Here is a 16,385-nt window from a genome sequence, read left to right as displayed (position 1 = left end):
GCAGTATCGGCCATGCTGACTACACATTATGTTGGTAGCTTATATCTCGTTACATATTTACAAATATTCAATTTTGCAGACTTCAATAACAATATTGCTTTATGTGCTTATTTGTATTGATTTTTCTAGATTTTTCAATAAACAGTTTCAGGAGATAACTTGAAGTGACGTTACAGTCATTTTATTTTGTTTCACAGTTCCTTTACTATTAAGTTAAGTAAAATAAAATATTCTTTAGCGTACACCTAGACATAGAGATATAAATAACAAAATAGATTTTTGTACAACAGGCGGCCTTATCGCTAAAACGGCGATCTCTTCCAGGCAACCTTAGGGTGAGAAGATAATAAAATTAAAGAAAGTTGAAGGGGTGTACTAATAAAATAAAGTAGATACACATAATGTATGTATATAAAATTAAAATAAATAATAAAACATAGATGATAAATACCTATACACCTTTATACTTTCTCACAAACAGCTGATTACCTATTCGTCCGATTTCGGAGCAGCTCGTCTCGATTCGTGCGAGCTTCGTGGAGTCGTACCATACGTCTAGTCGCACAAACACCGTGCCGAAGACTGCCGAACTGAAACGACGTTAGACGATGGCCGATGCACGGCTTTCAACACCGCACCGCTGTGCCGGTCGGAGTGGGGGGTGTTAGGTTTTATTCGTTACGGAATTTCTGGATTCGGTCTCCACGCTCAAGGCCCGCGATAGAGGCTATGCAATAGCTTAAAAATAATAATATTAAAGTAAATCACACTAATATTATAAAGGCGAAAGTTTGTATGTGTGTGTGTGTGTATGTTTGTTACTCCTTCACGCTAGAACTACTGGACGGATTGGCTGAAATTTAGAATGGAGATAGATTATACTCTGGATTAGCACATAGGCCACTATTTATCCAGGAAAATCGAAGAGTTCCCACGGGATTTTTAAAAAACTACATCCACGCGAACGAAGCCGCGGGCATCAGCTAGTAGGTATTATATAATAATCATGATCTATAAAAGCTTTCGTTTACTCGTGACTCATATACAATAGTAGTAGTTACAATAACTTAAAAAGCTACAAGTCTGGGAATCACGCCTAGAGCCCGCAGTGGTTAGACGATTAGTCAAAATATCGAAAATAATTAAATAATAATAATATCATTTATTCATTCTTAGTTCTTAAAATATAGGTTTGACAACCCCTGTGCTAGTAAACACTGTATTACAGTGGGTTGACTTCTCCCGTTACTAAGAACTTAATTTAAATGTGTTAATATGGTGCGCTGATGGTCGGACATGCAAAACCGTACCAATACAACAGCGTTATAATCAATCACAGTGTACCAATAAAAATAAAAAGTCTTAATAATATATTTTAATGGAGGGTAGGTAGTGATTGTAGTTACGTACACGCGGCATTATTGTGAGGTATCATGCAATCCAACTGCCTGTCACTCCTTTGTGCGTACATTGAGTTACGAGTTTTTAGAGACCGAGTTCTTATCCTGCATCACTAGTAATAAATATTAGTAATGTAATGTAATGTAATGTTATTGTTAGTAAATATTAAGCCTATAGGTTTTAGTGCGTGTGCGCTTACGTGAATTTTGTGGTATGTATGTATGTGTGCATGTGTGTATATGTGGAGTATGCGTGTGTGTGTTTGTGTGTTTGCGTGTGATTGTGCATTGTGTGTTGTTTATGTTTGCAGTTTGTCATACTACTACTACTAATATCATAACAATATTTTCAAAATTCACAAAAGAAAAACCTCTTAGGGCCGGCGAAGTTTTTTAATCGCGTGACACATTACGCGAATTTGTACCAGAGAATGCGCGAGCACGCGCGGGACTTCGCGCGGATGCACAATTAATTTTAGATATATTTTCAATGAGGACAATGTCGATAATATTTTGACTGTGAAAAATGCTCAGCGCTGCGCTCCGCCATAATTATGTGCCACGGCCCTTAGGGTCGGAGTTAGCAAAGTAATAAATAAGTCTGCGTTTTTGGGGTTCCCTAGCCAAATGGCAAAAACGGAACCCTTATAGATTCGTCATGTCTGTCTGTCTGTCTGTCCGTCCGTATGTCACAGCCTCTTTTTTCCGAAACTTTAAGCGCTATACTGTTGAAACTTGGTAAGTAGATGTATTCTGTAAACCGCATTAAGATTTTCACACAAAAATAGAAAAAAACAATATATTTTTGGGGTTCCCCACACTCAAACTGAAACTCAAATTTTTTCTTCATCAAACCTATACGTTAGGGGTATCTATGAATAGGTCTTCAAAAATGATATTGAGGTTTCTAATATCAGGGGGCACGGCAGTGCCCCCGCCAAGACGAGCCAAACGGCGGCCGGGGCGCTACGTACCTTTTTCTCGAAGTGTTTCGCCGTATTTTCGACCCGTCATAACTTCGGTCTGGATGACGCTAGAAAGCTGAAATTTTCAGTATAAGGTGTCCTCAGCAAATTTACCAAATATACCAAGTATCAAATATCTAGCTTTTATGGTTACAGATTTATTGATACCTAAAATACGCCGATTTCGTCCCTCACTGATGATCATCAAAACCTCTACTCAAAACCTCTAAGGTACTTCCCGAAGTCCTAGAAGACTGAAATTTGGTATGTAGACTAGAAATTGACTACAAACTACAGGAAAATTAAGAAATTGGAAATGCCCCCCCTCTACGCCTCTTATGGGTGAAGCAAATCTGTAAATTCTGTCGCTAGAATGCTGATATTTTCAGGATAAGATGTCCTTGGCAGATTTATTAAACGCATTGAGTATCAATTGTCTAGCTTTTATAGTTTCAGATTTATTGACAGTCAAAACTTCTAGTCTGTAATTCTAGGGTACTTCCCGAAGTCCTAGGAGACTGAAATTTGGTGTGTACACTAGAAATTGCATACAAACTACAGGAAAATTAAGAAATTCAAAATTTTCCCCCTCCACTCCCACGTAGGGGGGAAGCAAATTATTTGTAAAGTCTATCGCTAGAATGCTGATATTTTCAGGATAATATGTCCTTGACAGACTTATCAAACGTACCAAGTATCAATTGTCTACCTGTTATGGTTTCAGATTTATTGCCATTCAAAACCCCTCTAGTCAAAAGTTCTAAAGTACTTCCCTAAGTCCTAGAAGACTCAAATTTGGTATGTAGGCTAGGGATTTCATTCAAACAACAGAAAAATAAACTTTTCCCAGTCTGTACATTTAAAAAATGTGTTTCCTGAAGTCCTAAAAGACTGAAATTTGATATGTCTGCTTTAAAATTGAGTTGCAAGATTCCACCCAAACCAACATAGTTACATACATTGCAAGTGGAATAAAAGCTTTTAAAAAAAGAGGTAACGATAGAGACCGGGCCATGAAAATGATGTAGGTACCTACAAAAAATAGATCCAAAAAAAAAATCTAGGGCACCTGCCAAAAAGAAATGAAATCCCACCAAAAACATTTCATGTAAAATGTTGCCAAGACTCACAAGTTCATAATGCTTTCACTGTTAAAAAGTTATGAGATCTCTAGTAGAGCCAAGCCCCTAGCTGAGCTTAGAATTGCGCTGCCCATGGGACCTATCCCAAGTCCAAAGTATATAGCTCTTAAATGCTCTTGAGTATATCACATTTATAACAATAAAAAACAAATAACTCTACTTACAAGCTCTGATTTTACAAACCCAAAATCTTGGTTAAAAAAGTACGGCTTGGCCGTTTAATGTTCGTAAAACTATTACATGACATAACATATTATATTAAGGTCATAAGGAATAGTTTGTTCGACAATTACTAATTTGTATTATACTTCATGATTGTCGCACAAGCTATTCCGGGCTTAAATGTCATATCAGATAAAAGTACCACGAACATTAAACGGCCAAGCCGTCCTTTTTTAACCAAGATTTAGGGTTTGTAAAATCAGAGCTTGTAAGTAGAGTTATTTGTTTTTTATTGTTATAAATGTGATATACTCAAGAGCATTTAAGAGCTATATACTTTGGACTTGGGATAGGTCCCATGGGCAGCGCAATTCTAAGCTCAGCTAGGGGCTTGGCTCTACTAGAGATCTCATAACTTTTTAACAGTGAAAGCATTATGAACTTGTGAGTCTTGGCAACATTTTACATGAAATGTTTTTGGTGGGTCATTTTTTTCTAAACTGAATAGTTTGCGCGAGAGACACTTCCAAAGTGGTAAACGGTGGTGGTGAAATCCTTTTTTTTTTCATTTATTTAGGAAAACATACAGCCTAATATATTACATGAGTTCATAGTCTATTTTAGGCAAATACACTGAGCCAGTTAAGTTTTCACACAAAGGACTCATTATCTAATTTACAACAGTTTCCGATTGAACAAATTATTATTTTGTTTATTTTACTTTGAAAATTGAAACACATTTAAAAAAAAACCGTGATGTAACCACAAATTCGCGGTTTTCGGATTTATTCTTTTACTTGTGGTATGAGACCTACCTATCTGCCAAATTTCAAGATTCTAGGTCAACTGGAAGTACCCTACAGATTTTCTTGACAGACACGATGAATGGACGGACGGACGGACAGACAAACAGACAGACAGACAACAAAGTGATCCTATAAGGGTTCCGTTTTTCCTTTCGAGGGAACGGAACCCTTAAAATTACGCATTAAAAAAAAACTAATAAACCTGACTGCCAAACCCGATTTTACTGGTAACTGAAAAGCAAAAAACAAGCTTTGCTCTATAAAGTAGAATTTAATAAGATCATAAACATCATATGTTAGAAGCTAATAGTGCTGAGTAGTTGGCTAACTAGGACTTCAGGAAGTACCCTAGAGTTTTTGACGAGGTTTTGAATGTCAATAAATCTGAAATCATAAAAATATTGCAAATTGTTCAGTGACCTCAAGAAATGGCTGTAATTTTTGCATAATATAAACCACATTTACCGCAAAGCTTATCAATAGCATAATAATATGCTTAAAACCTACTACTACTGTTCCCGCTCCAGCCGTGCTCTGAGGGACCGCAGGTAGTAACAAAAAAACCACGGTTTGTTCTAAAAAGGCCGGGCCGGTTTATTGAACCCAAGGACGAACACACACGGCTTAAATTTTACATGAGTATTATATTTCTTAAGTAGTCGACCAAGACCGCGATATACAAGTCTTACAGCGCCATCTATTATCTGGTAGCGAAAGTTGTCTTTAATTTTAAACATACCGCCCGCCAAGGACATTTAGTGAGAAATGGCCTTAATTAAATATGAGACCTGTAAATGATACTGCTCAAATGTTCTTGGTGGGTGATCTCACATAAATTTTGAACTTTGTTTAAATAAACGCTTGAACTTACATAATAGTAGAAATAAAACAAACCAAATTAACCCTTAAATTAACAAAGAGGAGCTTGACCTAGCCTAAAAACTTAAATCATTGTAACTACTTATTCACTAACGGGTAAAATACATAATTTGGACGTGGGTCTCTTAAGGGTAGAATTTTTTACTTTGATGGTGACCACGCGGGTAACATTATCAGTACCCGGATGCTTTTCCAATACTCGACCCATCAACCAACGACTTGGTGGCAGATTATCCTCCTTGATTAGAACAATATCTCCTAAGTTTGGCTCCGGGACTCGGGAGCTCCATTTGTAGCGGTTCATCAAATGAGATAAATACTCCTGTGACCAGCGTTGCCAAAAGCTTTGCAACATTCTTTGAATAAATTGCCACCTTGTTAGTGAACTTACATTGGAAGTCAAATAGTCCTTGAGCTCCGGTATAGCTATTAACTGTAAATATTCTTCATTAAATTCCTCCCTTTGTGCTTTTTTGATACAACAAATCCTTGCTTGATCTAATTCTTCTTTAGATAAATGCGTTGTCCTATAAGTGTTTCTTTTATAAAATCGTCTGCAGTAAGCTACTACTCGTAGCAGTTTCTGTAAGGAAGAAAATCGTTGGAATAGGGTGTCCTCAGATAACGCATTAAAGTGCGTACTAATTGCTTCCTCTAAATGAACTTTCACATTTGTTGGCTTTTTATGGTTTGCTCTCTAAGAAATTGTGGATCGGAGAACCAAAGCTCATTCTTTGCAAGCGATCCCGGTTGGAGACCTCGCGATGCACAGTCTGCAGGGTTCTCTTTGGATGAGACATGATACCACTGGGCAGAATCCATAGTCGTTAGGATCTCTGCAACCCTGTTGGCCACAAAAGTCTTCCAACGACTTGGATGGCTATTTAACCAAGAAAGAACAACCGTCGAGTCCGTTGTTGAAATGCCTAGCCATCGTGGGACTTGTACTTTGGTGAGTTGTTCCAGTTCATTGCGGTAAGTAACCCATTTGCTTCTTAATTCTTCTGAAATTAATTCTTCCCAGTTTACACCTGCTAACCATAATTTTTGAATAAACATTTTTGCTACTATCATGCTAGGTGCTATCCAACCTAGCGGATCGTACAAACGCGCTATCACTGATAATACTGATCTCTTTGTTTCAGGTCCAGGCGTTGTATGCGGGAGATTCACCGAGTACCTAAACTGGTCTTCACTTCGGTCCCAGGTAAGTCCTAACACTTTGGTTGTATTTTTTGTTTTAATTTCAATATCCTTTTTGTCCTTGATATTTTCCATGTCCTCTATCATTTTGTCCTCGTTGTCCAGTCTATTTATTTTTTGTGTTCTCTGTTTTTGCTTGTTCTGGAATTCAGGAATCTGCTTGTGCATGTCCTTTTCTTGATTTTGAGGCTAATTTTGCTCTGTTTGTTCTTTTCCATTGTGTTCTGTTTGTGCTTACCCTTGCTTAAGGTGTCTTGCTGTTGCTTGTCGATTTCTTGTGTGTGGTTTTGTATGTTCTCTTGATCTTCTTTCTTGTATATGCTTGTTAATATATCTACTTTATTGTTATTCCATTTTTCAGCTTGCTCTTTTAAGGTTGTCTTATCGTTTCTGACGAATGCATGATGTGGTAAGTAGACAGCTTCATTATTTTCTCTGTCATTTATGTTTACAGATTTTATATGTCCTAATTGTGAATTTCTGTTGAGTACTTTTGTATGTTCTATTTGTTTCAGATCTGAATTCTTCGATAGCCTTTTGTGTGATGGTTGGGTTTTGGTTACGTTCAGGTGTCGTGTCCGATTGCGACCTTCATCTGTCCTATTTGGTGTACTTGGTTTGAACTTTTGCTCTTTTTCTATCTGTTTTGAATTTTCAGTTTCAGTGATCTGAGCATGCATAACCGAAATTTCCGGAGTGTCCTCGTTGTTCTTGTTAAAACGTTCGTTAACTGTGCCAGACAGAATCCACCCTAATGTTGTTCTTTGTGCTATAAGTTTCCCATTACGGCTCTTCTTTATGCCTTCTTGTACTATTTGGCTATAAATATCAGCACCCAACAGCAAATCGATTGCCTTGGGAGTGTTGAAACGGGGATCTGCTAGTTGTAAGTTCTTAAATTCTGTCCAGTCCATGTTATGCACTTGACGTTCCGGTAAAAACGTAGTTATGTTCTTCAGCACGTAAGCTGTGACCTGTATGTTGTTGTCCTGGTTTGTCCTTGATCTTAATTTGATGGTAACTACATATTTTGATCTTATGGCTTTGTTTCCTCCTAGTCCAGTAATCATTCCGCTTACAGGAGTCTTCTTAAGACGCAACAGCTGGACTGCAGCCTCAGTTATAAAACTGGCCTGCGATCCTTGATCTAATAAAACTCTGAGGATATGATCCTTACCAGCTTCAGACTCGGTGTTTACTAATGCCGTAGGAAGTAAAACCTGGCCGCAACTGGAAATCCTTTGAGTTGAAAGACATGAAACTATTGGTGGAGTATTAGTTAAAGTGCTAGTACTCTCAACAGGTTTTTCTGCCGTTGAACTGGAAGCTGTGCTCTCGATCTCTTGATGCAAAAGGGAATGGTGACGCAATTTACAAATCCTGCAGGATCCAGGATTTTTGCACTGAGAAGATATGTGATTGCTGCCTAAACAGTTCACGCAAATTGAATTCTTGCCCACAAAGTCACGCCTAGTTGCAATATCTTCACCAGCAAACCTTTTACAAAAACACAATTTGTGTTGCTCTGAACAATACTCACAGCGCATAACTGAGGTATTCGTAGCTATAGAAGACTTTGGTCTTGAACTAGAACCACTGGTGTACTGTACTGAAGGTTTTTTAAAATCTACAAATTCTAAAGCGCGAAAACGGTTTTCCATAAAAGTTTTAAATTGTTCTAAGGTTGGCAATTGATTCGAATCGACTGAACTAGAAATATGTAGCTCCCACTGTTTCCGTGTTTCGGAATCGAGTTTGAAAGTAACAATATGAATTATAATAATATCCCATGTGCTAACATCAATGTCTATATTTTTTAAGGCATTCAAGCAGTCTATGGTGGTGTCTATAAGGTCTTTTAGACCAGATGCTGACTCAGTGTTCATCTGTTTAATGCTAAACAAGCGCTTAAAGATGCATTTTGCTAAGTATTTTCTATTGTTGTACCTTTGTTCTAATAGAGACCAGCATCGACTGTAATTTGCACTAGTAATTGGTGTATGCCTTATTAATTGCTCTGCCTCACCCGTTATGTGAGATTTCAAATAATTTAACTTTTGTACATTGTCTAAATCAGTATTATTGTGAACTAGAGAAACGAATAAATCACGAAATGTTGTCCATTCTGAATAACTACCCGAAAATGTCGGAATAGTAATTTTTGGAAGCTTTACCAACGGGCTGACCTTATCACTATTTGTACTAGGACTTGACTGACTTTCTGTTGACCTAAATTGATTTAAAGTTCTTACTAACAGAGATTTATAATTGAAATAATGATCTTTAGTAATATCATAAATTTCTTTTACAACATACTGTGTACCTGCTAAAATATCTGGTTGTGAAATTTCAAACAATTTAGCATGATTTGCTCTAAAAGATAACCAATCTGTTTCTAAACTTTCCGATCTAATTTCTACGTACTCTTTGCTTATTCTTTCTTTTGCACTTTTCTTAAAATTGGATAAATCCTTTTTAATTGAATTATATAAATCTAACTGCACATTTATTAGTCCTTCCATTTTGTACTCAAATTAAATTAATTATTGATCTACTTAGCTAAAACTGCACCTCTTTACTGACCTATTAAATAATCATTGTCCTCATTTGAACTCAAACTAAAAGTGTTCTAAATCATTCATTTGTACTAATTTAAGTTAAGCAACTTGGAAAATAACCAAGTGAAAGCAAAGTTCTCGATTAAATTAACAAGTGTTCTATCAATCAAAATAATTCTATGTTCTAATACCATCATGTAAATCACAAGTGTTTGGTTGACCTAAAATCTCTATGTCCTAAATAATTTCAATGTTCTTTTATCTTGAAAAATTTACAAGTGTTTTACTGATCGAAAAAATTCTATGTCCTAAGATATTTCTTGAAAATTTTACAAGTGTTTGAAACTTTAACAGTTCTAGGGGAAATCGGACATAGGTTCCCCGTTCCCTCGTTTTTAGTGAAATTATTCTAAGTCCTAACTAGCATGCAATTTACTCTAAGTTAAAATTAAAAGTTTACTAATATTTCTACAAGTTTTAAATTCTATGTTCTTATTAGCTTGAATTTTCTAAGTTATTGAAACCAATGAAATAAAGTTCAATTTTGCTTGAAATATGAATCACTGACATAAAGTTTAATTTTGCTTGAAAGTTTATTTGAAGGTTTGTACTCACGGTTTGACACTTCACTTGAACTATTGCACTCACACGTCACGATGACAGCTGTCAGCTTGACTTTGGCACCTGTCAGACTTGACTTTGACACCTGTCAGCTTGACTTTGACACCTGTCAAACTGGTCCTTGGTAGTCCATCCTTGGCGTACTAGGGTTGTCCTGCTCTGCACCGCTCGTCTCGCTCGCTCTCGCTGGTCCGCGCTGCTAGCGCCCTCTGCCGGCGCCTGCCGCCGCTGCTGGATCCACGTACTCTGGTGTCTGCAGCGATCCACTGCGAGTACGGTGAGTGGTCCACTCCAGTGGACCACTTGTTCAAAAGGTCCGGTTCTGAAGGACTAAAATGTTCCCGCTCCAGCCGTGCTCTGAGGGACCGCAGGTAGTAACAAAAAAACCCACGGTTTGTTCTAAAAAGGCCGGGCCGGTTTATTGAACCCAAGGACGAACACACACGGCTTAAATTTTACATGAGTATTATATTTCTTAAGTAGTCGACCAAGACCGCGATATACAAGTCTTACAGCGCCATCTATTATCTGGTAGCGAAAGTTGTCTTTAATTTTAAACAACTACTATGTCAATGTTACCCGTATCTACTAATTTACTATATAGTAATCCTGAAAACGCTACAACACGAAGCCATAAAGCTAAATTAAAAAAAAAGAAAATCATAAAACGTGACGTAAAAACGTCGTATTGACAGTTGACACGCAACGTCACGTCATACGTCAACGTCATGCGATGCAAATACTAGTCCTACTAATCGGGTGTAATAATTTAATTTTAGAAAAAAACGCAAAAAGTAAAATTCGGAGCTCGTAGTGGTCGCGCAGGATGCGATAATGTAAACAAGATGTGCGCCCCCGCGTGAAGATGTCCATCGAGTACGTGGTGGTGAGCGCGGGCGAGGACGACGAGCCCATCGAGCTGCCGGCCGAGGAGGACGGCTCGCTGCTGCTGAGCACGGTGGCCGCGCAGTTCGCGGGCGCGTGCGGGCTCAAGTTCCGCGCGGGCGGGCGCCTGCGCGGCCTGCGCCTGGCCGACGAGCGCGTGCTGCCTCCGGCCGAGGGCTGGGCGGCGCACCGCTACTTCTGCGCGTTCCCGCGCGCCGCGCCGCCCGCGCCGCGCCCGCGCTGCTCCGACCTCATCGTGCTGGGCCTGCCGTGGAAGACGGGCGAGGACGCCGTGCGCGCCTACTTCGCGGCCTTCGGCGAGCTGCTCATGGTGCAGGTGAAGCGCGACGCCAAGACCGGGCTGTCGAAGGGCTTCGGCTTCGTGAAGTTCGCGGAGTACGCGGCGCAGCTGCGCGCGCTGGGCCGGCGCCACCTGATCGACGGGCGCTGGTGCGACGTGCGCATCCCCAACAGCAAGGACGGCGGCGCGGCGGCCGACCGCAAGGTGTTCGTGGGCCGCTGCACCGAGGCGCTGTCGGCCGACGACCTGCGCGACTACTTCGGCGCCTTCGGACAGGTGACGGACGTGTTCGTGCCCAAGCCCTTTCGCGCCTTCAGCTTCGTAACGTTCCTGGACCCCGAGGTGGCGCAGTCGCTGTGCGGCCAGGACCACATCATCAAGGGCGTGTCCGTCAACGTGTCCACGGCGTCGCCCAAGCGCGAGCGGCGCCCGCTGCTGGGCTGGGGCGTGCTGGAGGCGCCGCGCGTGTACAGCTGGCCGCCCGACGCCTGGCCGCAGGCGCCCGACGCCAAGCCCTACCTCAAGTACGAATGAGCGGTGCCCTCCTCGTTGATCACTCACAGATTTTATATGAAACTAAACCTGTACATAATTATATAATATAGATTGATAAAGTTGTTCACCTGCCTTTCATTACGCCCCATCATCGCTTATTGTATTGTGATAAAAGCTTCTTCAGTTCAGCAATGGGAATGAGGTGTGCAGGAGCCGGGAAGTCAGAATTATGGCAAATGATGCAAATGAACTAATTATCTAATGGAACATACTCCTACTTCAGAGCCATCACGCATATACTATATGAAATAAAAGTAATCATACTTTAACAGCTGGTCTTGATTTCCATCTTACCTGGTGGTAATGGGTGATGCAGATCTAAGATGGAACGGACGTGAGCGGCCGGCGACGAGCCTCGGCCGAAGCCTCCCCCTGGACTGGACCAGAGTCAGTTTAAATATCGTCCAAATTGCCCTTCTGGGAACCAACCCTGGACTAAAAGCTATGGATGGATAAAAGCACTACACTGACAAGAGAGTGATGGGCTGCATTATAAAGTGCCTACACAACCCTAAAGCACTGGTCAAATGTGAATCGGCCTCCCTAACACAAGCCACGTGAACTGTTTAGGTGCTCTTCATCTTGTCTGTGACTCCACATTGGCACCGACTCCAAAAAATGTTATTATAGAATTATATTAACTCTTGTAAGTAGGTATACATATACTCTGTAATAAATTAGATTATATTTTAACTTTTTAGTGTTTGTGATTTTTGAAGTCGGTTTTTTTCTTTAAGTTTATTTCATAAATTTTAGTGGCCCCATTGTATTAAAATTTGCTATGCCTGGTTAAAAATTAAAACCTACTGTTTACTAAGCTATTACACTGATCGCGAGCAATTTACTGTTATCCATTGAGGAGTTCTGTTCTCCGTCTCCGAAGATAATATTCATCAGATCTTCACCAAACTAAAATGGGACCACCTCCTTAGTATGGCCCACAAAACAAAAAAAAATATCAATATCGGTTCATATTTGGCGGAGAAATCACATAACAAACATACAAAACAATAAAAAAAAATCATAACTAGGTACAGTCGAACTGAGAACCTTGTTCTTTTTTGAAGTCGGTTAAAAAGGACGCTGACGGAGTGGGGGCGATTTTGGAGGGGATGCGGGTACAATCATAATAGGTGCGTTAGTGGACTTCGTCTGTGTTGTTGTTGGCTGGCGGGCGTGCTCTGCCTTTTTGGAGTGTTTTTTTTTTGTTAAAACTGACTGGAAAGCGCTCTAAGCGTCGTGCTATGTCGGCGAGTGCCGGCACCGACGGGGTCCATACTTGTATATCAAAGAGTATGTAAACACCGTGTTGTATATTTTAACTAACTTGTTACATTGACATTGGCTAATCTTTGTAAAGCCAGAAGAGAGAGGAAAAAAAATGGTGCGTTATAACTAGTTATACCTGGATATACCTAAGTACCTGCTTGATGTAAAACCTACTTATCGCTATCTCACTTCGACTGCCGAGCGAGAGTGAGAGATCGCACTCCACTGGAACCTTGATAGCATGGTGCATTCAGTCATCATTGTATGAGTACCTACCAGAGACATGCTGGTAGCACATCTCTGGTACCTACTCATACCAACTAATCTTGTAACTTACTTGTAATTTATTCTATCTCACTCTCCATAGATAATATTGTCACTCTCTCTCAGAGGCTATACTTGCTTCAACTGTTGGAATTCTTATACAGATCAAAGTAGAGAAGATTACACATGATTTTTTTTTTTTTTTGATTTTTTATTTACTTGTTTTTTTTTATTTATTTACAGTAGACGATTTTATTTACAAACGTTTTCTAATCTACAAAATATACACAGTATTTTTATGAGTTCAACTCGAAAGAAATCACGTTAACGCAAATACTTCGCCGCCCAATCTACTCTGTGCGCGCCGCTGCCCACTGTGGTGGCTTCTGAAACAAATAAGTTATGTGTAAACAAGTGGGTAAGTATAAACAATATCGGCAAACTAGCAAAAGCGATTGTAACGTATTCAACTGGCAAACGGTTATCGTACGAGTGAGCACCTTGACGCGAGAGCAGCGCGAGCGGCTGGAACAGCGTCGTGTCGATCCTGGCGCCGGCCACGTAGCGCGCGGCGCCCAGGTAGGCGGCCGCGGCGCCGGGCGCGGGAGCGGGAGCGGGCGCGGGCGCGGCGCGTGGCGCGCCCTGCAGTGCCGCCAGCACGCTGCGCCCGCCGCCGCCGCCGCCGCGCCGCGCCGAGTGCGCCACCTCGCCCCTGCGTGCCACAACAACATCTATCGGCAACGTGAAGGAAATATCGGGATACAACTATAAAATAAATAACTTAAATATATTTTTTAACCCATATTTTTACCCCAGGATGTCAGCGAAGCGGTCACGCGGCGGGATAGGCGCCACCGGCTGGCTCGGAGCGCCGGGCGCCGCCGGAGCAGCATTCTCGATCTCTCTAGCCATGCGACATACCCCAGGATGTCAGCGAAGCGGTCACGCGGCGGGATAGGCGCCACCGGCTGGCTCGGAGCGCCGGGCGCCGCCGGAGCAGCATTCTCGATCTCTCTAGCCATGCGACATACCCCAGGATGTCAGCGAAGCGGTCACGCGGCGAGGTGGGCACCACGGGCTGGCTCGGAGCGCCGGGCGCCGCCGGGGCAGCATTCTCAAACTCTCTAGTCATGCGACATACCCCAGGATGTCAGCGAAGCGGTCACGCGGCGGGGTGGGCGCCACCGGCTGGCTCGGAGCGCCGGGCGCCGCCGGGGCAGCATTCTCAAACTCTCTAGTCATGCGACATACCCCAGGATGTCAGCGAAGCGGTCACGCGGCGGGGTGGGCGCCACCGGCTGGCTCGGAGCGCCGGGCGCCGCCGGGACAGCATTCTCGATCTCCGCTCGTGTGCTACTCCTTTGAAAATAAGGAAAGTGATTTGTTACGTCTATCAGTTTGGAATACAAATTTATAAAAAGGGGTGGTTACCGACCGCCTGAGCCGCGACGCCGGAGGGGGCAGAGCAAGCGCGGCGCCCACGGCGAAATATGGAAATCTAGAAATACATAAAGGAAATGAAATCACGAAACTTTACACAGTTCCATAGATGAGTGGCATTAGTGGCACTAGGGTGGCGCACCTCAGGGCCTGCGGCGCGGTGGGGCGCTCGTGCGGCGGCAGGCGCAGCAGCGCGGCCAGCAGCGCTAGCGCAGGTGCGCCGGCGCCGGGCACGGCGCGCGCCAGCGGCACGCCCGCGCCGCCCGGCAGCCGCACGCGAAGCGCGTCGGCCAGCGCGTGCCCCTCGGGCCACTGCGCGCGCGTCGGCGCGCCCAGCAGCGCGCAGATGCGGTGCAGCTGGTCGATCTCCGAGTTGCCGGGGAACAGCGGGCGCGCCGTGTACAGCTCGGCCATGATACAGCCCAGCGCCCACAGGTCAACGGGCGCGCCGTAGCGCGGCGCGCGCAGCAACACCTCGGGCGCGCGGTACCAGCGCGTGGACACGTAGTCGGTGTAGGGCGGGCGCGAGCGCACCTCGCGCGCCAGCCCCAGGTCGGCGATCTTCACCAGCTCGGGCCCGGTGCACAGCAGGTTCTCGGGCTTGAGGTCGCGGTGGAAGAAGCCGTGGCGGTGCATGTGCGCCAGCCCCTGCAGCACCTGGAACAGCATGTTGCGCAGCACGGGCTCGGGGAAGGCGCGCGGCGCGTCGCGCAGCAGCTGGTACAGGTTGCCGCGCATGTACTCGAACACGAAGTACAGCGTGTCGTTCTCGCGGATCACCTCGCGCAGCTTGACGATGTTGGCGTGGTTGAGCTTCTTGAGCGACTTGACCTCGCGCAGGCTCATGGCCTCGTCCCACGAGTAGTACTTGCGCTTCATGCGCTTGATGGCCACCTTCTCGCCCGTGTCGCGGCGCTGCGCCAGCGCCACCGAGCCGTACGTGCCGTCGCCGAGCTGCTGCAGCACCACGTAGCGGTTCATGGCACATACCTGCGCCTACCACACCACCGACTACCTGTCCTCACTTTCTTCTCTTGTGAAACTAAATATATTGGGATCACTCTAAGGGGATATTAGTTTCCCAAAGTTTCATGTAGGTTTGACTTCGTTATTTTGATTCAAAATTACCATGGCAACTGAAATATAAACTTTTTTTTTTTCTCTTTCGTCTCGCTTTACAAAGATTAGCCAATGTCAAGTTTGTAGTTATTTGTAACACAAGTTTGTTAAACTTAAAAGTATGGATTTCGTCTGTGCCCACCACCCCATGGCATGACATGACATACGCATGGCACATGCATGGCACCCCCTTAGAGCGCTCTCCAGTCAGTAATATAAACTTACTTCTATGAACTTACTCTAATGACATTACTTATCGACTTTGTCTGTGTTGGTGTTAGCTGGCGGGCGTGCTCTGCCTTTTTGGAGTGTTTTTTTTTTGTTAAAACTGACTGGAAAGCGCTCTAAGGGGGTGCCGTGCTTATGTCGGCGAGCGCCGGCACAGACGGGGTCCATGCTTGTATAGTTTAACTAACTTGTTATAAATAACTACAAACTTGACATTGGCTAATCTTTGTACAGCCAGACGAAAGAGAAAAAAAAGGTGGTTATCTGTGATGTACATACCACAGACCACGAATCCGGAGATAGACGACGAAGTTCCATAGATCTGTTTATGATTAGTAGCGAGTACTATACATACCGATAATATCGGATTACATATATAGAAAAAATCAATATCTATCTATAATAAACTTTCTTTGTATCATGGTCTTTCTATTTCACCCTCTTATGGCAATTTAACACTATACATTACACGTCTCTTTCCCACAATATAATATAGATGTAAACGGTTGCGGCGAAACGTCACGATGACGTCATGACAGCCTAGTAATTTTAGGGATGAGCTTCGAAAATCGTAATGAATCGCAATTA

At 43.0% G+C, this 16,385-nt stretch overlaps 3 protein-coding genes across 3 annotated transcripts; 1 reads left to right on the top strand and 2 right to left on the bottom strand.

The window, feature by feature from the left end:
* Positions 1–5,038: 5,038 nt before the first annotated feature.
* Positions 5,039–9,154, bottom strand: LOC123868148. Its single transcript, XM_045910532.1, has 2 exons — positions 5,708–9,154; positions 5,039–5,541 (listed from the first exon to the last, which is right to left on the bottom strand). The coding sequence occupies exon 1, from the start codon at positions 9,077–9,079 to the stop codon at positions 6,668–6,670; it is 2,412 nt and encodes an 803-aa protein (XP_045766488.1). The 5' UTR covers positions 9,080–9,154; the 3' UTR covers positions 5,039–5,541; positions 5,708–6,667.
* A 1,280-nt stretch (positions 9,155–10,434) lies between these two features.
* LOC123868150 (TAR DNA-binding protein 43-like) lies at positions 10,435–11,542 on the top strand. The gene has a single exon (XM_045910534.1). The coding sequence runs from the start codon at positions 10,602–10,604 to the stop codon at positions 11,454–11,456; it is 855 nt and encodes a 284-aa protein (XP_045766490.1). The 5' UTR covers positions 10,435–10,601; the 3' UTR covers positions 11,457–11,542.
* A 1,723-nt stretch (positions 11,543–13,265) lies between these two features.
* LOC123868149 (serine/threonine-protein kinase MAK) lies at positions 13,266–15,711 on the bottom strand. The gene is made up of 5 exons (XM_045910533.1): positions 14,593–15,711; positions 14,446–14,508; positions 14,262–14,369; positions 13,511–13,722; positions 13,266–13,396 (listed from the first exon to the last, which is right to left on the bottom strand). Exons 1-5 carry the CDS (start codon positions 15,429–15,431, stop codon positions 13,335–13,337), a joined length of 1,284 nt encoding a protein of 427 aa, XP_045766489.1. The 5' UTR covers positions 15,432–15,711; the 3' UTR covers positions 13,266–13,334.
* Positions 15,712–16,385: the final 674 nt, after the last annotated feature.

Source organism: Maniola jurtina, chromosome 9 (genome assembly GCF_905333055.1).
Source record: "Maniola jurtina chromosome 9, ilManJurt1.1, whole genome shotgun sequence".
Taxonomy (NCBI): domain Eukaryota; kingdom Metazoa; phylum Arthropoda; class Insecta; order Lepidoptera; family Nymphalidae; genus Maniola; species Maniola jurtina.
This window is presented reverse-complemented; position numbering and strand designations above follow the sequence as displayed.